The sequence below is a fragment of the Solea senegalensis genome, linkage group LG15 (genome assembly GCF_019176455.1).
Source record: "Solea senegalensis isolate Sse05_10M linkage group LG15, IFAPA_SoseM_1, whole genome shotgun sequence".
In the NCBI taxonomy this organism is placed as follows: Eukaryota; Metazoa; Chordata; class Actinopteri; order Pleuronectiformes; family Soleidae; genus Solea; species Solea senegalensis.
In genome coordinates this window covers 19,030,497-19,051,381 of record NC_058035.1, presented here as the reverse complement: position 1 = coordinate 19,051,381, position 20,885 = coordinate 19,030,497, and the positions used below count along the sequence as shown (strand labels likewise).

The 20,885-nt window shown below is 40.6% G+C and overlaps 3 protein-coding genes across 4 annotated transcripts in view; 1 reads left to right on the top strand and 2 right to left on the bottom strand.

Moving 5' to 3' along the window:
- Nucleotides 1-670: 670 nt before the first annotated feature.
- napba (N-ethylmaleimide-sensitive factor attachment protein, beta a) lies at nucleotides 671-8,658 on the bottom strand. Of its 2 annotated transcripts, XM_044045008.1 has the most exons (10): nucleotides 8,460-8,658; nucleotides 5,370-5,449; nucleotides 4,902-5,018; nucleotides 3,977-4,023; nucleotides 3,697-3,774; nucleotides 3,545-3,600; nucleotides 2,761-2,845; nucleotides 2,535-2,639; nucleotides 2,372-2,440; nucleotides 671-1,677 (listed from the first exon to the last, which is right to left on the bottom strand). In XM_044045008.1, exons 1-10 carry the CDS (start codon nucleotides 8,555-8,557, stop codon nucleotides 1,525-1,527), a joined length of 888 nt encoding a protein of 295 aa, XP_043900943.1. In that variant the 5' UTR covers nucleotides 8,558-8,658; the 3' UTR covers nucleotides 671-1,524. The 2 variants fall into 2 exon arrangements, with proteins under 2 accessions (XP_043900943.1, XP_043900944.1); XM_044045009.1 differs by lacking the exons at nucleotides 3,977-4,023; nucleotides 5,370-5,449; nucleotides 8,460-8,658 and having other exon boundaries at nucleotides 4,902-5,009.
- Nucleotides 8,659-10,929: 2,271 nt separating this feature from the next.
- LOC122781695 (1-phosphatidylinositol 4,5-bisphosphate phosphodiesterase beta-1) overlaps nucleotides 10,930-20,885 on the bottom strand; it is a 35,682-nt gene continuing 25,726 nt past the window's right edge. The window contains exons 22-32 of the mRNA XM_044045643.1: nucleotides 20,018-20,122; nucleotides 18,829-18,941; nucleotides 18,603-18,753; nucleotides 17,962-18,015; nucleotides 17,397-17,574; nucleotides 17,174-17,306; nucleotides 13,732-13,808; nucleotides 13,381-13,470; nucleotides 13,189-13,246; nucleotides 12,974-13,060; nucleotides 10,930-12,713 (exon numbers count right to left, since the gene is read on the bottom strand). Coding sequence (XP_043901578.1) covers nucleotides 12,561-12,713; nucleotides 12,974-13,060; nucleotides 13,189-13,246; nucleotides 13,381-13,470; nucleotides 13,732-13,808; nucleotides 17,174-17,306; nucleotides 17,397-17,574; nucleotides 17,962-18,015; nucleotides 18,603-18,753; nucleotides 18,829-18,941; nucleotides 20,018-20,122 — 1,199 coding nt within the window. The 3' untranslated portion in view covers nucleotides 10,930-12,560. The remainder of the gene's footprint in view (nucleotides 12,714-12,973; nucleotides 13,061-13,188; nucleotides 13,247-13,380; nucleotides 13,471-13,731; nucleotides 13,809-17,173; nucleotides 17,307-17,396; nucleotides 17,575-17,961; nucleotides 18,016-18,602; nucleotides 18,754-18,828; nucleotides 18,942-20,017; nucleotides 20,123-20,885) is intronic.
- LOC122781696 (tripartite motif-containing protein 16-like) lies at nucleotides 14,390-16,398 on the top strand. The gene has a single exon (XM_044045644.1). It carries the CDS (start codon nucleotides 14,427-14,429, stop codon nucleotides 16,122-16,124), a length of 1,698 nt encoding a protein of 565 aa, XP_043901579.1. The 5' UTR covers nucleotides 14,390-14,426; the 3' UTR covers nucleotides 16,125-16,398.

The window sequence follows — 20,885 nt, the reverse complement described above, 5'->3', positions numbered from 1 at the left end:
AGCACATTAGACAAGAGGTCTGATTTAAAGGAATAATACAACTAAACTTACCTGTACCTTCTAAAACAAGTGAGAGAAATGATTATTCAAGACCCTGGATTCACAAGGTTACATTAAGTTGTAAATTAGAGGAGAATTAAACTATACTTTGGATGTTAAAAGATGCAAATGATAAATATACAAATCAACATTTCTTGTGCTGTAAGTGCTAAGATCTAAAAAGACACAACACTTTCTCTGCTCTCACCCACATCTAACCCACATTTAGTCAAACCAGACAACCAGACAACCAGGACGGCTAAAACGTAAAGAATTATTGTATAGTTTGTGCCATGTTTGTTAAAACAGACTTCAATTCAAAAATTGGTATTGAAAAAAGTACAATTTAGGAGTCTATTATCAAATTTCAGATATTGATACTGTATCAAAATTGTTTTAATCAATACCCAGACTTATAGGTGTGTAATGTAAATGGTTTGTATTTATATAGCACGTTTCTCGTCTTGTGCGGCACATTTCCTATCACTCATCTTTCATATCCATTCACACGCTGCCGTAGACGAGCGTAGCCAGGAATCAAACCCACAACCATCATGTTGAAAGGTGACTTGCTCTACCAATGAGGTAGGTGTATCCATAAGTTAAAAAAAAACAACTCACCAAATAAATGTGGAGTGATGGTCTTTTTTTTTATTTCAACTCGGTATCTGAGGTACATATTTACTGATTGCACGCAAATGATTCCAGGCTACATGTACATGTATGTTCCTCACACGACGCCACGACACACGGAGAACACTAACATCAACGTGACATAACGGACATGCACAAACAAGGCAGTGACGACTGCACCCAACGACCACTGTCCTCAACACAAGAAAGAAGCACAATGGGTGATATATCACTGGATGGAGAGGACGGGGGGAGGAGTGAGGAGAGGACGGGGAGGAGGGGGGGAGAAGGAGTGTGCAGGTGAGGAGAGGTGAGAAGTAAAGGGCGAGGAAACAGGAGAGGGAGCAGAGGGGCTAATACCTAGGATTTAAGACAAATTGTAACACTGAGCACCAGAATAAACAATAAATATTTTCAGTATTGACAATTAATATCAACAATCTCATAAATAACATTATTTTCCCTTTTTAAATAACATGTATGTCCTTAAATCTCTCTCACACACACACACACACACACTCTCTCTCTCTCTCACACACACACCTTTTTTTCTTTTCATTCTTTCTTTCGTACATTTATGTCCAGTGTTACGAGAGGAATACTGTGGGAGCAGGGACTTGGGATTATCTAAAGGTGGTTTAAAGGTGATGCTTAGCATGTTGGGGGTCACATGCAGAACTGATACAGTATATTATCTACAACTGTTAACTCCCTCCCTTACCCTTTCCTATCTTTCTGCATCTCTCCCATCTCCTTTTTACACCATACTCATTATTCTCTCTTTTTCCATTTAAGCGCTAACTAGCTCCTCCCCCCATCTCCCACCCTCTCCCCTATATTTCTAACTCTTGTCTATTTCAGGTCCCCGGCGTCTCCCTGGATGGTCTTTTTGATGCGGAGCAGCATCGTGGTCAGCCACTGGTCCAGACGAGACACCGAGTCGAACTCCTTGACGGCCTCCGTGAACGCCTCGCTGTTCTGCTCCTCGTGGGCGTCTAGGAGTTTCTAAAATGTAAATGTAAATGTAAATGACATGTAAGTTCCAGTGTGTTACATTTACTGGCAGATGTGAATCAAGAAGCGTGTTTGTGTATGATTTATTTATAATAAAACAGCAGCCTTTGAATAAGCCTTGTGTTTTAGGCAAGGGCTTTACTTTACATCAGGTGTCAATATTTCTTAAGAGACTGGGGGTTATTGGAGGACCTTGATAAGGATGCTTGGAATCCATTAACCAGATAAAATGTAAATTCATTTTTTAGTATTTGACGAGCTTTCCCACATTCTCGTCCAAACTTACAGGCGCTATAACCTTTTCACTGTCCATTATTGTTGCCCTGTCTCCGCTGCTGCTTTAAAGCAGACGCACCGTCACTTTCTCCGCTAGTTGCTGTGCTGACAACCAAAAATGAACCAAACAGGTTCAGTGTTTCTAAAAATAAAATAGACAACGGGGCAGTTATGCACAGGTTTATGTAGTTATTGCTATAAAATGATTTTCTCTTATTTAAATGAAGATAATTACTGTGGATAATCCCTGTTTTTAAGCATTAACATAAGGTTTTGTATAGTATTATTGTACTTTTTCTTTTATAATTACCTGGTTTGTATTTCTGTGGTCACAATAGTTTGATGAATCAAAACCATCAATGAGTGTCAGTGACATAAAGCTGTGATAGAAACTCAAGACAAGACGTACCTTTAACAGTTTGAGCTCTCTGGAGTCTGAGAATGCTGGAAACATCTCCTCATACTTCTCAATGGCCAACTGGAAAACACGTGTTCACAAGTACACATGAGCTCCACATACAGTACATAATATGTGCGTGTGTGTGTGTGTGCGCGCGTGTGTGTGAGGTGACCTTAGCGTTCAGTTCGTCCACTATGAAGTGACACAGTGAAGCCTTGAAGAAATACTCCTTAGCGTTGTACTTCAGCAAAGGATTGTCCATGGTGCTCATAGCAACCTAAAACAAAACACACACACACACACACTCGTGCATTATTATCGCTCAGACACAACATTAAGAGCCCATTTCACTGAGAGGATACTGTGAACTATACAGGCTGCATGTGCGCAGCTCTTACCTGTTCATAGATTTCGATGGCTTTCTGATACTGTTCCAGCTGAGCACTGTAGTGTCCGACCTTCAGGAGACATTTGTTGGCTGAGCTGAAAAGAAAAAGTCAAAATAGTTGTGGATTAAAGGTTCTGTCGGCAGAAAGAAATATAATACTACGATATTGTTATACCGAACATGCTATAAAGGTGGCAAGATGCACATTGTAACATTAGTGAAACACTTTGAATAGATATTGTTGTTCTTCTTCTTCTTTAGGGTGTTGACACTCGAAAAAAACCCACTAGACTCTCAGAACGGGTGAAATTCTGGACCATAATAATGAATTAAACAGATAACTTAAACGTGCCGGTACTCAAAATAGTAAGATTAAGCACAGATGATAACCTTTGAGCACAAGTGTGAACTAGACTTCTGCACGTTCCTCCGGCTCCTTTGCTTTTCTGTTTTAACTTGTATGTATCGAGGTCTTTTGAGTGGAACGACTGCTTCTCCAGCAGCAGCACCTGCTCACACTGCAAAGAAACCTAAAGAGGAAAACACTCGACGGCAGGTGGGCCTCACTCTTGGTGCCACAGGCAGCTATCAGAGGTGTAGTGTTTGAGCTACATGTATAAACCCGATTTAATGAGATAGCGCCTGTTGGTGTCTTTTGCATAATTAATGTCATTGAATTGGTCTGACGCATGTAAGATGAGCAGAAGCATCTCAGTTCATGTCTCTGCAAGAGCTGCAGATAAAATACTCAACTATTGTTGAGTAGCTGTAGCCGTTCAGCTAGTAAAAAGTACCTGTTAGATTCCTCTCCCTTGTAGTAATCTGCTGCCTGCTCATAGTGCGCAATAGCCTGAAAGCACACGTGTACGTTAATAGCATCAAAACAGTACCTTGAACAGTATATTACAGTGATGGATTTAAAAACAGCAACAGAATACAATTTTACCTTCTCAATGTCAACAAGCTCAGCCTCATAAATCTCAGCTATAGTGATGTGATGTTTGGCCGCAATCGTGAAACGACCCTGTAATCGACACACAAACACACAGGTTATTAATAAGAGACAGTGTCACGTTTTAATATATTCTCTAGTTTTGTTATTATTTTATTCTGCGTTCATTTATATTATGTGAATCGTATGTTGTTTGCAGCACATCTGAGGACAAGGAAGGATATTTAAATTTGAGTGATGGGTGAAGCAGGTGAATGGTTGAGTCAGATCTTACCATGTCCGTGTAGATGTCGATGGCCTGATTTAGACAGTTAATGGCCTCTGCAAACACACACATCAGACATTATTACGACATTTGCTGAGGCTTCACTTTCGCTTTCCTCCCTGTGCGAGTGCTAACCTGCTGTTCTGAACATGCTGTATGTCACTGATGACATCCTGCAAATAACTCATCATTTCAATAACCTGGCATATCAGAAGATTACAAGAGATTACACACATTTGCCACTCAACCTGATTTCTATTTTTATTATACTTTCACATGCAGTTTACACGAAAACAAAACATACGATTTAAGTGAGAAAAGCGGTAACTCAATCACTCAATTATAGCAACATATTCTTTTGATTCTTATTTATATGATGATCAATCAATCAATCAATAATATTCAGATAATAGATATGAACAGACTTGGGCTTCAGGACGAGGCAAACTGTGATGGGTAAATATGGGTTACACAAATTTAAATAAGGATTTATTTAGTGAGCCATTTTTTAGTCAGAACACACATAATAAAAACAACATGGGTGAAAACTGGTGAATGGAGATGTTGTACATATTATCCATCATTTAAAATGACTATTTATTATACTTGTACAGGTCTGTATCTATGTCTGTTCTTTATTGGAGCAAGTGTTTTATTATTTCTGACTCTGAGACTGTGCAGAGGGAGCTGGAGTACAGAGTACGTCCTCGCCTCCTGTGGTCACTTTTTATCACTCTTTTTTTTAGTGATTATTATCACGGCTGACAAAGGACCACAAAACCTCAACAGCTCTCACACACACAATCACACTCTCTATGTTTTTATCTCCCAGATGGGATCAATGTGTAATTTATATCTGATCCCTCACGCCAAGTTGATCCTGGAGTGTGTGAGTGTGTGTGTGTGTGTTCGGAAGACAGCAGTGGTGGCTCACCCTGTGGGTCCGCCTTCTTGTAGGAGTTGCCGGCGTCGACGAAGCTTGTGGCCGAGTCCAGTTTGTTCTGAAGCTGCATGTGGAGCCGGGCGGCCTGACAGAATGCATTCCCCGCAGCTACACACACACACACACACACACGATCAAACAACGCAAATGTCGATCTAAATTCAGGTTTATGTTACAGTGCAATTGTCATTATTTCATTCTCTCGCACTGGTTTGTGTAGCCGTCGCTCAGTAAATTATTCTTATTAAAAAAAAGCTCTGTAAATGTTTATTTTTGAAACCGGCATTGATGAACATGGTAACATAATACTGATAATTGGTGGGTGAATCATTTGTACGCAGCTAAAATATGGATGTGAATGTGCGGGGATGTGTGTGTGTACACATTTCTTTTGTGTCAAGAATGAACGCTGAATACATGTGTCATACAAACTGCACGCATGCGTTTAGTGTCACCCACCACTCCAGTTCTTTGCCATCTTAAACATGTTGGCTGCTCTGGCGTACATTTCACAGGCGTCCTCCACCTTATGGTTCCCCCTATGACACACACACACACACACACACACAACAAACAAAATTAGATCTAATTCTATAACAGCCTCTGGACCTCGTGACGCTGTTTTCAAAGTAGAAGAAATGCTGCAGAGTGTCACAGTGTGACTGTGTTTTGATACATTAACACATACTGTACATGTACATTAATAAATTAAGGAATATGTTATATAGAAACACCCTGCAGTTCAAACGTCCTCTGCTCATATCAAGCATTAATTTAGTGCATCATAACGCGGGGGTGCTGCATCAGAGAAGACGCAACAGGGAGTTGCCTGAGGGACAGCCCATGTTCAGGGTTCTTTTCATGAAGACAAACTAATGTTGTTTTTATCCAGTGCAGAGTTTACAGATGTGTCACATCATCATCACTCTGCCAAACACTAAAACTCTACGTAAAGGAAACTGCAGATACGCCAGTTTGTAACTGCCCTGAAATAGGCCTCATGCCCACTCACTTGCTTCCATGGTTTTAGAGCTTTAGCAGCTTCACAGTGAAACACGCGCAACGACAATGAAAAAAAAAAAAAAAAAAAAAGGAAAAAGCAACACCACAGGATGCACAACCTGCTCAGCCACAAAATGACCTCATGCAAATGAACTTTTACTGAGGCTCATTAAAAAAACATGTTGGTGCTCATGAGGGGGAAAAACAGATGTGACCCATTTTGGGTTTGAGGGCACATCCTGATGAGGGAATATGCACAATATATATATATATATATATATATATATATAAAAAACACAACCTTTTATATAATACTAGGAAACACGTTTGTATTTTCTGCTCCTTTATCTGACATAAGTTATCCAGGTATCAGTGAAAGGGAAAAGTAACGTACTGTAGACCACACGCTGAATCTGTGACAGAGACTTTGACCAATCATAGGGCAGTTCATAGGTTTCATCAGTGGGATTGTCTCGGCCATCTGTCACATATGAAACACATCTATATGTGCTCATCTGGTGGTACATCCTGATCTGGCCTGTGTCTCCACCGCAAGGTGTGAGGGCTTCTGTCGCACTTAAATGATGATGATTCTCTGTCGATAAATCAATGGACTGCATTATGTCGAACTCCGCCCTGCAGGAGCTGGACCACTGTGCTTGGTACTGCAACCAAAGAGTGCTAAAGGTGAGACAGTTTCTTTGGCAACATTTGACAAGTGTGTGGCAAACAGAACTGCACCACACTGTACACTGCTTTAGAATTTAAGCACCTGGAGAAGAGGCGACCCCGTTTAGTGCAGATTGAAAATGATGCTGTCACTGCGTTGTTGCTTCTTCAACAGCTGTTTGGCTTCAGTTTGTCATCATGCTGACTGCCCAGTGCGACGACAACAGAAAACACAGCATCAACACTGAAAGTGACTCTCCACGAGCCTTGATTTCACTCTTATTGGGTGTTTTTTGAGGTTTGTGCAAGTGACAAATGCCAAATCAATTCATGGCACAGAGGAACTGCGTCATTCTGATGTGCTTACTGTGACACAACACCTGCTCTGAGGAAATACCTGTGTTTGTTTAACGAAAGAAAACTATTGAAAGCAACATTTTCTTTGGACTATAGGGTCATGCTGCTGTACTGAAACTTTTGACTGAAACAAAATAATATTAAGTGCTGTGCTATGTTCCTTGTACTTAACTCTGCAACAGTCTAATGTTATTTATGATTCTATGCTTGAATCAATTCAACACAAAACACACAACTGCAGTAGAAATGTGGTGGCACAAGATGGCGGCCTGGGCAAAACAAGGCCCTTACCTACAGGACATATTAATGACTAATTCTGAAGCTACAATAAATTAGAAAAAAGATATTTTAAAGTGTAACTACACACACTCTTCTGCAGCTAATAATGCCAAGGAGTGGGCTGAGACCTGAGTGAGGGAGGAAGTTGCAGCTGTCTAAATACTCCATTTTACGTCTGTCCGTCCCAAACGTTACCTCTGTCACTACCCTGCGTACCTCTGTGTGTCTTTCGCGTTGGCATGGACTTTACCCAATACTCCCTCTAGAGGGCAGTGCAGAGTGACAAGTTGCAGGCATCAGCAAACATGGCGACCACTGAAGAGGTTATTTTATGGCGCTTAGACAGACACACAAGCGGTTTTGCAGCGCTGAATGTATAAGTCGTCCCATTAACGTCACATAGATGGATGTAATTCCAAACTGTCTCACACACACTCCACTATGTTTAAATGCCCATATAGACTCTTCTTTGTCATTTCCCTGACTGACTGGACTATTGACTCTATACTGCCCCCACAGTTTCCAGTGGTATTGCTCTGTTTCATCCGTCATAAAATGACAAAATAAACACAAATTACTGCCAAAGGCTCCACCCATGTCGCTCGTTTGCATTGAGTATAAATGGGCCTTAATGAGATCTATCTATCTATCTATCTACCTATCTATCTATCTATCTATCTATCTATCTATCTATCTATCTGTTTCAAGTTTACTTAACAACACCATACATCAGCCCACTCCCATGCGCGCGCTCTCTCTCATCCCACTGGGGCTGTAGAAGGTTTACATGCGCGTGGCGTGACAGGCCAGGCCGTGACACGGACACGCAGGCTCCATCATCTGTTATTATCTGTGACAACAGCTCCAGCAGCTGCTGCCGTGGCGCTGCTTGTTTGCACAAATGAAGGACACAGTGAAGTTACACCGAGAAACATGACGCAACACGATGACGACGATGAAGAATTCTAATTGATCAGCGCAAAACGTGAGGAGGCCGCGAGTCCAGATCCCGTCACTGAGGATCTCTGTCTCTCTCTCACACACACACAGAGACACACACACGGGGACATTTTAGAATCAATGAAAGGGACATCTCAGATATTTCTGGGCGAAGAAGACAAGCAGAAAGATTGACAGGTTGTTACGGGCCCTGTGTGCGGGAGTCCCCCCGCCCCCATACCAACACCGCACACACACACAGGAGGGTAAACAGAGGAGAAAAACGAGGAAAGCATCCTTTACCCGAACATCCCTCCCAGGAAGGATCCGGACGCTTTGACCTTCTTATCGGCTTCAGCCATCAGCTGCATGGCCTCCTTCTCTTTGCCGGAGTTGTCCATGGCGAGCTGGGTCTGGAAGAAAACAGGCCCGGTGTTCCGCAGTGGATGGAGAGGAGCGGAGGAGAGCGGAGAACTGATGAGGAGGAGGAGGGAAGATGTGGTGCTGATGCTGAGAGGCTGCGGTCTCTTCCTCGACGGCGTGGGCGGAGCGGCATTTGCGGCTCGTTGCCACCATCTGCTGGACAGAGTGGGGAGGTGCAAGTACAAAAACAAGTTGAAACGCTTTGAAAGAAATAAAATAAAATAGACGGCGTGACAGTGTTGTGCATGTCCAGTCCTGTGAGTCAGCATTTTGGGCAAATTGTACATATTTTACATATATATCACATTTTTCCTCCCCCAACTACTTACCTGATTTCCCTTCAGTTGATGTGTCCAATTACCCATCCCCTGAAATTTAAGCCAAAATAAAATACAACCTAGGACTGCGCAGTCATGAAAGGGCCCTTGTGTCCCAGTGTCTCCCTCACTCAACAGTCTTCACTTGTATTCGTTAATCCCCTCAGAAATTACTGCAAAGCCACATAATAATAATAATAATAATAATAATAATAATAATAATAATAATAATAAATAATAAATAATAATAAAGTTTCGAGGCGATCGGTTAATGTATTCTGAAGTTGTAGGGCACTTCAGGTTTCGTGGCGTATGGTCGAAATTTGGCAAATTGCCTTTGATGAAAAACTTGAAATTTGAAATTTGAAAATTTTTTTGCCTTTGAAAAAATTCTGAAATGTCACTTTTTTTTTGTCGGTACGACAAACACGCTCTGACAAGTTTGCTCATTTACATAGGGTGCAAATCGGCAAAATGGACACCAAAATTCAAAATGGCCGACTTCCTGTTGAGTTGAGGCCGTGGACCCAATTTAATTTGAAATTCGGTGCAACTTAATCTCGGCTTGCTCCATCCATGTTTCACTGTAGGGGGCACTGGTGCAACGCACGGGTCCAAGCCCCAGGCCAATAGTGTATTTTTGCCAGATTTTAGCAGTTTTTATGCACGTTAACCCCCCATACATGACCGTTATGACACAGAATGATAATAATCTGAAGGATAACAACAGGTTCTAATAAATACATAAACGAGTACATGTACATTTCCCAAGAAAATGAAGTTGGCAATGCTGAGTGTATATACTCACGCCATGCCTTTGATCTGTATATGATCTGTGCTTTACATTCACGTTCAATGGGATGAAACTGATCCGACTGAAAAGGTCAACTCTTTCAACTTGAAATCAGCTGAAAAATGAAGGAAGAAATCATAGCAACAGTTGGGACATGCTGACTCCTAACTGTGAAAGAATAAATTAGAGAAAGCTCTCAGACAGTGCCAACCTCCGTTAAGCCAGCTCTGCTTGTACTATTCAAACTTCACTGGATCCGGATCTTGAGTGGGATTTCAACCAAACCTGAGTCTATTATCTATTATGAGTCGATACATTATTAACAGAGTTTTACAGCAAATGCTGGAAAGACACAACATTGAGGTTAACATATGTTGTAGAGCACTTTAGTAGTGGTAATTCTCCGTAGGTTCACGATAAAAGAACATTGCCTTACATATGATAAAATATGAATATGATTTTGATATAGATATTGGTAACATTGACATGCTAATAAGCTGCATGGTTGGTTGCAGTGGTTCGTGACCTGGTCAGAACAGGGGCCTTTCTGCATGGTTTGCCTGTTGTGTATGTTTTCTCGGGGTTCTCCAGCTTCCTCCCACAGTCCAAAAACATGCAATATGGGGATTAAGTAAATTGGACACACTAAATTGACCATAGGTGTGAATGTGAGAGTGAATGGTTGTTTGTCTATGCCTGTGATTGACTGGCGATCTGTCCAGGGTGTACTAACCCCGCCTATCGCCCTATGTGAGCTGAGATTGGCACAGGAACCTCCGCGACCCTCACGATGGAAGATAAAGGCGGTAGAAAATGGATGGATGGGATGGAATAATAAAGAAACAATCACAGAAACAAGCAACCAAACAAATGCATATAAATATTATATAACATAAAATAAACATACAGATGTGACAATGAATTCATGCGTGTAAAAATAACAAGCAGAAATAAAAAAAGTAATAGATCAAGAGAGATATTTAACTCGCATTCTAACACTTGAGTGTTGCAGGATGTCCATCTAACATTTTCAGCGAGGTAAATTCTGTGATAAGAAGAGATAACAAGTCGCCTCCACATTCCTCCCTCGTGATGACCGCATGCACACTGTCTCTCTGTGAAAACCCACAGCATCCTGCTCATCCAGACAGCGAAGTTTGTCAACCAACACAAACGCAGACAAAGGGACCTGCTGCAGCTGCAACACGGTGAACTCTGAAAACAACACAGTGGTCTCATGTTTTTGTGGTCAAATATTTTAATCGTCTTTCATCATTCGGCAAAACAAGAGACAGTTAAAGAGGTGGAGGAATCCAACACAACAAAGCATGCACGGTTTAGTCACTGAAGCCCGGGGTGCATTCAACAAGGCCTTTTGCTGGAGAACCTGCAGCCACTCTGCGGATGTAAACACAAGGTCATTTAGTCAATTTGAAGAGTTAGCTGTGAGAACTGAAGTGGAGTGACCTTTCAGGTACAGATCATGGTCAGATTTGTTAGACTCTATCACCAGTGGCTTAAATCCTTAAAAAGAAGAAAAAGATTCTCTAGAAAAAAGTTGTTAAACGCGACACAGGCCTTCATTGTTATGTCCAGAGGGAAAACAAGAGATGGGGAATGTTTGAACACATCACGTCCAAAGAGTGATGTGCTCCATTTGTTCATTTCATTCTGAATCGGCTTCATAAGTTACTCAGTTATCGTCAAAAAAAATAAATAAACACAGCAAATAAATAAATAAATGAATAAATAAACATCCACCAGAGTGATTACTATGTTGAACACGAAAGAAAAACGACAGATAAATCATGCAGTGTCAGCAGACTCTTTGGTCCCTCCACACTGTTACAACTGTCAGACCCACGAGTCTCAGGGAACCTTTGGGATGTTGCTGCTACGAGTCAGGGGACATAATATTATTCTTAAAAATGATATATATAAAAAAAAAAGAAGGTAAGAGTGAGGATGCATAAATATCTGTGTTAATGTGTCATGCTATGGTAAAGGATTGGATAAGATGAGATTTTAAACTAGTGATTAGAGATCCATTGATAAGATCACTCTAAATCAATCTACAGTATAAATATTTTTCATATGAGCTCACAAGTCACACGGATGAAATAAAATAAAATAATAAAAATTAAGAATACAATGGACAGGGCCCCAGTAATGTGATTACATGAGGACAGATTCTAATGAACTTTCATGAGGAGTGACTTTTTGGCCCAAAGTACTACAGATAAAGATAAAATATGTCATTAATATGTTTGATTGTTTTTTCCCTGTGTGTAAAAACAATGATATTTTGAAATCGTTTGTTGCTGAGGCTTCAAAGCCTCTCTGTATTCTGCGTTCCGTGTTCAGTGCACACACTCCACTCATGCACACGTGCCTGCAGAATGATCCATTCAAAATAAAACCCGGCATATGAGTACCTGATACCACATGTGTGATTCATATTTACATCACATAGACCTCCGTGGACTCACAGATGTGGACCTTAAGTGACTTTGAAGTCTCTCCATGTGCATATAAAATAGACAGACATCGAGTCTGATGTATGATCCTCAAATGTGTGTCAGATAAAGATAGCTAGATATAGCTAGCTAGATATCAAACTAACCAGCAATATAGACAGATAGATAGATCATGCAGTACAAACCATTGGATTTCAGTTAAAGTAACAGAAAATAAGACCGAATGAGTTTTAAATAAAAACGTTGACGTGCAGAAAGGTGCATGCTCGGATGGAATTGAAAAAAAACAAAGTATTCGCTCATTTAAAAAGTAACAGTCTTCATCGTCTTCCACATCTCTTCTTTTCTCTAACTAGCCTTTCAACAATCCCTTTCTCCTTCTCCAGCTTCCTCCTTAGTCGTCCTCTGACAGAGTCTCGTGAGGGGTCGATGGTCGGGACTTGCTGTGACCTCTGACCTCTGTCTTCCTGTCCTGCAGGAAGTCTTGAATCTCTCCGGGCAAGCGCTGGAACTTTTCCTGAAACTCTGCCTCCACGGCGCCCTGCAGCTGGAGGAGGACGAGGGCAGACTGAATCAGAGGTTACTACTGTGAGAGAAAAACTTATTATTAAATGATCAACTCACAGTCCTGAAAGCACAAACCTAACAAACACTGTGCAGCCCTGGCACCCATCATTTGTCTACAGAGCGTTCCTCATTATATCTTTGTTGTACATAACACAACTGGAACAAAGGACAGGTAACTCAACTACAGGTGGTGTATTTAAACCAAAGTGATAAATGGACAGAATTCTCTTTTCATTTTACCTTTGGTTTCTGGTCTTGTATCTCCTGCAGCAGCTTGTTGTGTTGCTCCACCAGCTGATCGTGGCGCTTCACCTGCGTCTCCTCGAGCTGGAGACAGAGTGACAGATGGACAGTATGAAGAGTTTTTTAGTTGCAGGCTGAGACACACAGCTACAGCAAGACACGGACATGATGTCTCATTATCATCTCGAAAAAAATCCTCATCCTGTGCTCACCCGTTTTATGTTCTGGACGACTTCATTGACATAGGACTTATTGATCTCAATCTTCTCCCTGTGAACAGACAGAGAGTTTGGGGTAAATCTGACAAGCTGAGCTGGATGAATCCGTGCATAACGCGGATGTAGGAGCTACAGCAGGTATTGTGGGTATATCAGGTGTGGTGTCCGTGTGTTTATGGATCGTACTCCTCAGCCAGATGTTTCTCTTTGGTCTTCGCTTGGTTGATCTTCTCTGTTCTCCTTCGATCCATCTGTCTCTTCAGCTCTTTTTTCTCCCTACAGCAGCAGGAGAAACATTACAGCAACACTGTATTGTGTTGTACTCACATTCAAAGCTTTAGGAAGTGCAGCAAAAGCTTGCTCACACAGAGATGTGCAAAAAAGATAACAACTTTAGAATCAAAATGAACTACAACTTCTCCAGACTGGAATCTTAAAGGTAAGGCTCTATTTTCCAAGATATAATTCAATTTCAGATTTGCTTTTACAAATATTAAAACTAAATGTGGGCACTTCAGTCACAGCCTTGTCTCTTACTTGTCACAAATGTCTTTGAGTTTCCTCATCTGTCTGTTGTGACTCTCTTCAGCCAGACTGCTGAGTCGATCGGTCAGCTGGAAGAAACAGAAAGCTGTGGTTCACAACAGTCACACTCTAAAGAGTATATTAAACACCTGGATCATTGGCCAGCAAAGAATCTAAGCTTTTTAATAAATGAATATTTTTGTTGTGCTTTGTAATTCACCAGAAACACAAACCTGACAAATTAAAACAATAACAGATGCAGCTGTAGGCTGAGAGTTAGTTCAGATTTAAGGGATATTTAATTATTTATTTATTTAATTATTACATTTTTATTGAATCTAAAATTCCTTATTCTTACATGTAAGACATTTCTAATACTTTTGCTGATTTAATGGAGGTTTAATATGATTTATCCCTATCATTGCATATATATTGTTTGCTTTTGTTAAAGTAATATGAATACTAAAAAAAAAGACAAATGCATTTATGTGCAGATATGAAAAAGGTTGCAGTGGAAACAAGGACACAAAGTTAAGGTTAAAAGAGCTGCTTTTCTTCCTGGAACAATAACCGTCCTCAAACACACTCAGCTACAGCCTGTCTGTTCACGTGATTTCCTTGTTCCCGCCCCCTTAGAACTGCAGTTTCAACATGTGGCCATATGCAGGAAGTGAGAGATCACTGGTTCTTTGTAAGTGAGAGGTGAAATGGCGCAGAAAGGAGTTCAGCTGGAACGGGAAACGGTTTGCTGTTCGATCTGTCTGGATCTACCTAAGGATCCAGTGTCTATTCCCTGTGGACACAGCTACTGTATGGGCTGCATTCAAAACCACTGGGACACAGAGGAGGAGAAGAAAGTCTACCAATGCCCTGACTGTAGGCACACTTTCGAGCCTCGGCCTCTCCTGATGAAAAACACCATGTTAGCAGTGCTCGTGGAGGACCTGAAGAAGACTGGACTACAAGCTGCTCCTCCTGATCACTGCTTTGCTGGGCCTGAAGATGTGGCCTGTGATGTCTGCACCGGGAGGAAACTGAAAGCTTTCAAGTCCTGTTTGCTTTGTCTGGCTTCTTACTGTGAGAAACACCTCCAGCCTCATTATGATTCAGCAACATTTAAAAAACACAAGCTGGTGGACCCCTCGATGAAGCTCCAGGAGAACATCTGCTCTCGACACGATGAGGTGATGAAGATGTTCTGCCGCACCGATCAGCAGTGCATCTGCTATCTCTGCTCTGTGGATCAACATAAAGGCCATGACACAGTCACAGCCACGGCAGAAAGGATGGAGAGACAGAAAGAGGTGGAGGTGAGTCTAGAAGAGCTTGAGCAAACACTCGAGGACAGAGAGGAAGATGAGAAGAAGCTAGAACAGGAAGTGGAGTCTGTCAATCGCTCTGCTGATAGAGCAGTGGAGGACAGTGAGAAGGTCTTCACTGAGCTGATCCGCGTCCTGGAGAAAGAAAGCTCTGAGTTGATGCAGCAGATCAGATCACAGCAGGAGAGTGAAGTGAGTCGAGTCAAAGATCTTCAGGAGAAGCTGCAGCAGGAGATCACTGTGCTGAAGAGCAAACATGCTGCACTGAAGCAGCTGTTAAATACACAGGATCACAACCAGTTTCTACTCAGCTACTCCTCACTGTCAACACTCAGTCCGTCTAAGCAATCATTCAGCATCGACGTCTGTCTTCTGAGATACTTTGAGGAGGTGACAGCAGCCGTGTCACGGGTTAGACCTCAAATACAGGATGTTCTGACCGAGACATTGAGAAACATTTCACCGACAGTGACTCCAGATGATGTTTTATTGTCACCGTCAGAGCCCAAGACCAGAGCTGGATTCTTACAATATTCAAAGGAAATCACAATGGATCCAAACACTGTAAATTATGATCTGTTGTTAGCTGAGGACAACAGAAAAGTCACTCGCATGAGTGAACCGCTGTCTTACGCTGATCACCCAGACAGATTCAATCATTGGAGTCAGTTGCTGAGTAGAGAGAGTCTCACTGGACGTTGTTACTGGGAGGTGGAGTGGACGAGAGGAGAAGGAGAAGGAGAAGGAAAAGGAGAAGTTAATATAGCAGTCACATACAAGGATATCCGCAGAGCAGGGACCTCAAAAAAGTGTAGATTTGGATGCAATAACAAATCTTGGTCTTTAGATTTTTACGATACCTGTAAATTTTTTCACGACAGTTTAGCCATTGAGGTCTCAGCTCCTGTGTGCTCCAGAGTGGGAGTGTACCTGGATCACAGTGCAGGTACTCTGTCCTTCTACAGCGTCTCTGACACCACCATGACTCTCCTCCACATAGTTCAGACCACATTCACTCAGCCTCTCTATGCTGGAGTTTACCTGAGTTATTCTGGACGCACAGCAGAGTTCTGTAAACTTAAATAGACCTGATGTGTTTTAGGTGCAGAGTGTAATGGCCTTAGCATGTGATTTATTCACATAGAAATAGCTTTGAAACCAATGCGAGCTTTTACATTGTCACCAGAACTTCTATGAATGACGTACTTAGTAGAAAGTATCACAGTAATTATAAAATTGTACTGCCATGTTCAGATGTGGTGTGACAAAAACTGCCATCCGCTTTGTGACACTGGTCATGATTGTATTGTCTTGTTGATATAAAGTTTAAAAAAATAAAGTAAAATTGCATTAAAAACTACCCAGCGTCTCACAGCAGATTGATTTGTACCATGAAGCAGACACACAGTGTATCAACATTTCTACAGAAGTCTATATTTGAAACTTTGTATTATTATAATGATTGTTATCATTATCATTATTATTATTGTTATAATATACATTTTTATTATTAATTGCTTAATGTTCATTTGTTATATGTCAGCTGAATCAGTTTTCATGAAAAAGAAAAGCTCTAAAACAGATTCTGCTCTTTTTTCCAACACCAGGTCATCAGCAGAGAAAAAAAACCTACTGATTTAAAAGGAAATTTTCCAGATTTAATTTTCTCATCAATTGTTTTGTTGATGTTTGATTTTAGATGAAACTGGAGTCTTTTGTCATTTAGGATAGACTTTTTTTTTTTTTTAATGGATGTCGTTCTGTTTTCTACCTAAAGCCAACTTAGAATAGCCACAAGGGGGCGACAAAAATAACTGTTTGAATGGAACTCTATGGGAAAACAAGCCTTCCTCTAACTTGATTTACAATGTCACTAAGTGAGTTAATGGTCTAATTTGTCTTCTTTAATAGAACATGTAAGTTATGTTCTCATTTGGAGGAAAATAGATGAAAAACTTATAATTTGGCCCTCTTTTAATTAGCAACTCACAAACCTAACAACTCAGGATAAAGCCAGATTACATTATTGTGTCCTTTATTCAGCGACATTTACTCTGTCTCTTTTAAGGATGTTATTTTTAAGACAAAACTGCTGCCAACAGAGAGAGTTTGAAATGAGCCGGTCAAGACTTTACCATTTTGATATGTTCCCTCTGCAGATACTTCTGACTGTAGTACTGTTCCTGCCTCAGAGCCAGAAGCTGCTGCTGCTGCTCGTCTCTCAGCTGCTGCAGGCGTTCGTCTTTCTCACAATCCGAACCCGAGCCCCTGATGAGCACAGATACACACACGACTTTTATATCAGAATCAGTCCCAGTGACCCGATGTGTTTCCTGTCAACTCATCACACGTGCATACCGACTCTTGCTGCACTGCCTGGCTGTTTTCTTGTACTTGTTGTTGAGCTCTCGCAGAAGCTCAGAGGTTTTCTTCTGATGTCGTCTCACCAGCTCCCTCAGCTCTTTAAAATGACGTCTCTGGTCCTTCTGGTAAATCTTGGACTGCTGCAGACTGTCCATGGTGCTCACTGGGACATCTGTGGAAAAAAACAGCACACAGATCAGAATGAATTAAAACGCTGTGTTTTTTTGTTGCTTCGGTAACTGGGGGATTTATTATTTATTTATTTATGTCACTTATTCTGCATTATTTTGTATTTCATCATTTTCTTGACAAACTTCACAAACATTTCAGCTGCTAAATGTTCCTGGAACAAAGGGAAAGCAGATGTGGATCTGTAATTATATAAATATGTATATAAATGTTGTAAAATTTCCATCATCAATTAACCAGAGACACTTTTTTGCACTTTTTAGTTATTAAGAGCCATGTTTTACGGTAATTATATTCACCATAAAAGTATCCTGACACACAAGAAGAAAACCCAAGTCACATTGAACATTATGGTAATGGTTTTACTGACCTATCAAAACACTTAAAACCAAGTCTTCACTCCTTGCTGCTGGTTTGGCCACATCTAAAATAGAGAAGGGAAAAACACCATCAGCATTAAAACAACATGTAATGTCATGATTAAGACAAAACCTTTAAATGAGCATCAAGTGTGATATTCATGGCTCATGTGTGACTCGTTATTTTTTGCCTTCAAATGGAATTGAGCCTTTTCAGTTCTGTTTTTGGTTACTACTGTCATATCTGGTCCAAATCAGAGCTGGAAAGAAATAAAATAAATTGCTGTTCACACTGACCACATATGAAAGTGACCTGAAACAGAATTGAAGAGCAGTGCTTCACAATAAAAGGAAAATTAAAACATTCTTAAACAAGCAAAGACAGCAATAAAACACAACACAGAGTGGAAGGAAAAGGAAAAGTCTAAAGTCAAAAAGTAAAAACCCTGTTTTAACTTTGAAATAAACTAAAAATGTAAATAGAACACAACACAGGGTGGAATAAAAAGGAGCTAGTTGATCCTAAATCTGATTTTTTTTAATGAATCGCTACTGACTCTAATTTGAACGACCTGGCTGGTAGTGTGAATGTAGACTTAGGCCTGAGAAAGTGAGATCCAGATTCGTGCCATTCCTTGTCTGTAAATACTACCTGAAACAGCTGCTTGCTGATTGGCTGAGGAAGCTTTTGGCGTCATGACAGGCGGCGTGTGTCCTGCAGGACCGGCGGCGGGACTGAGTCCATTTTCCAGTGGTGCCGATTTCAGATCAGTCTTACGCTCCGCACAGGTTTCAACTTCGTCCTGAAGAATAACGAGAATGATCACCCCAGTTTCTTTTTCAACACAGATCTAAGACACAGTAGAAAGTGGACTGACCTCAGTCTGTGTGTCCTCCTCCCCGTCCTCCAGTGTCAGAGCTGCCAGCTGTTTCGACCTCTGCTCCAGGAGGTTGACATATCGAATGGGGTTGGACAGAGCCTCTATCACATCTGGAGAAGAAATATAGAGGACATGAATACAAAGTGATTAGTTGTGTTTCTAATCTGTGAACATGTTCATTTTCCTTTCCATGGCCAACAGTTATTTATTCTATCACATATTTGTCATTTCTCATAATATAATAAATCAATCCATATTCATTTAGTTTATATTTAAACCTCAATTCCAATCCCAGCTAAAACTGTTTCTTTTTTTTTGTTTTGCATTTTTCCCTAATGGATTTAAGGAAATGTCTCCAGACAGTCTGCAATCACACACAAAAAAAACATTTTATAATGGATATCAGTGGTAAATCCAAGCTTTTTCAATCCAAAAGGAAATTAAATTCTATGCTGCTTCAACACTGAGCGTATCGCAGATGACTCGTTTGCACAAGCACACTTTGCGTTACTGTAATTTAACTTTGCAGAAAAGAATTGCAAAAAATTGCAGAAAAAAAGCTGAGAAGTTGCACGTCAGAGCCAACGTGTGGTTATTACGGTAATAACTCGCCACTCACGCTGTTGCAGGAAGCTTAGTTACCAGAGACCTATAAATACAGTCATTTTTTTGTCCTGTTTTTGGACATTGAGAGACTCGAACAAATGTTATTTTAAATATCTTTTATCCTGTTCATGCAAAATCTGGTTTCATGTACAACTACAGTGTTTTTTCTATATAAAACCTTTTGCTGTAAATAAATGGGCAAAAACTGACATTTTCTGGCCCTTTTATAGTTAAAATAAGCAAAGAAAAAGTCCAGATGGACATTTTGAGGCTCAGGTGTTAAAGAGTTAATAACAATAAAGTTAATAGTTGCAAACAATCTCAACAAAATTGAACGTGTGCCTTAAGTTGCTGGCCTAAGTGCAGTTTTTATTCTCTATAAACACTTTCTGAACGTGAATTTGTAGGATTTGGGCCAGAAGCACTCAGGGTTTTTTTCTAGTTTCTAGTCTGAAATGCATTTTAATTTATGTACAATGTTTATAGAAATTAGCCAACAACTCTGCAGTTGTAGAAAAAAAAGTTTGTGTGTGTAGTTTGTTACTGAAATCATCTTAAAAATAATAGTTTACATTTTTACCTGCAAATGTGTCCGGGACGTAGTCTTTGACCTCGATGTAGACAAACACAGCCGGTAAAACCAAAGACTGATTCTTCTCATTCCTCAAGCCGATGTAACGATAACCTGAATGAAAGATTTATCAACACGCGGTCAGATTTGACTTTCGTTTGGATTATTCAGGCTGAACATGGAAATATTTCAGGACAAAAAGTCAGACAGAAACAGTTCACATCAAACCTTAGTCATCCAGTGATTAGACGTCACTGATAAATGACTGACTGACGGTTATCTGCACACCGTTTTAAAAGGGTTTTTGAACTCAGTGGGAGAGAGGAAGTCGACAGGCTAGTAGGAAAGACTTTCAGTCCGTGAATAATGTAACAGATACTTCAGTGGGTTTCTATCCACATTAAAGGAAAATAAATATTTAAAGTTTGTGTATCAAATAAATATTAAGCAACATTTGTGCATAAATGTGTTAATTTCTACCTTTGTATTGACTGAATTCATTCCAATCCCAGTCCAGGAACAATTAAAACTAGGACCTCTCGTAGAACTCACAGTCATGAAAGGGCCCTCGCCCCACACAACTCGGAGAGCGCAGCAGTACCCTGACCTCACTGTCTCCCTCACTCAACGGTTGTCTTGCTTTATTTTCATTCAGGGACATTTGTGTCAAATTCCATGAATTCATTTGTGTCAAGTTTTGTGGAAATGCGTCACAGAGAGACAAAAAAAACAAGCATTCAATCTCACACGCCCTTTAAAAAGTGTCCAATATTTGTTCAAAATGAGATAAGAGTGTACAACTTGCCTGTTCCCCATATTGCATGTGATCGGACAGAGAACAGAACAGTACTTGTTCTAACTGGGTATTGAACTCCGG

Coding starts and splice junctions, on each gene's coding strand:
- napba (XM_044045008.1), bottom strand. CDS start 8,557: ATGGACAACTCCGGCAAAGAGAAGGAGGCCATGCAGCTGATGGCTGAA. Junction 5,019..5,369: donor GATGGCAAAGAACTGGAGTG/GTGGGTGACACT, acceptor GTGTGTGTGTAG/CTGCGGGGAATGCATTCTGT. Junction 1,678..2,371: donor GAGAGCTCAAACTGTTAAAG/GTACGTCTTGTC, acceptor TTTACATTTTAG/AAACTCCTAGACGCCCACGA.
- LOC122781696 (XM_044045644.1), top strand. CDS start 14,427: ATGGCGCAGAAAGGAGTTCAGCTGGAACGGGAAACGGTTTGCTGTTCG.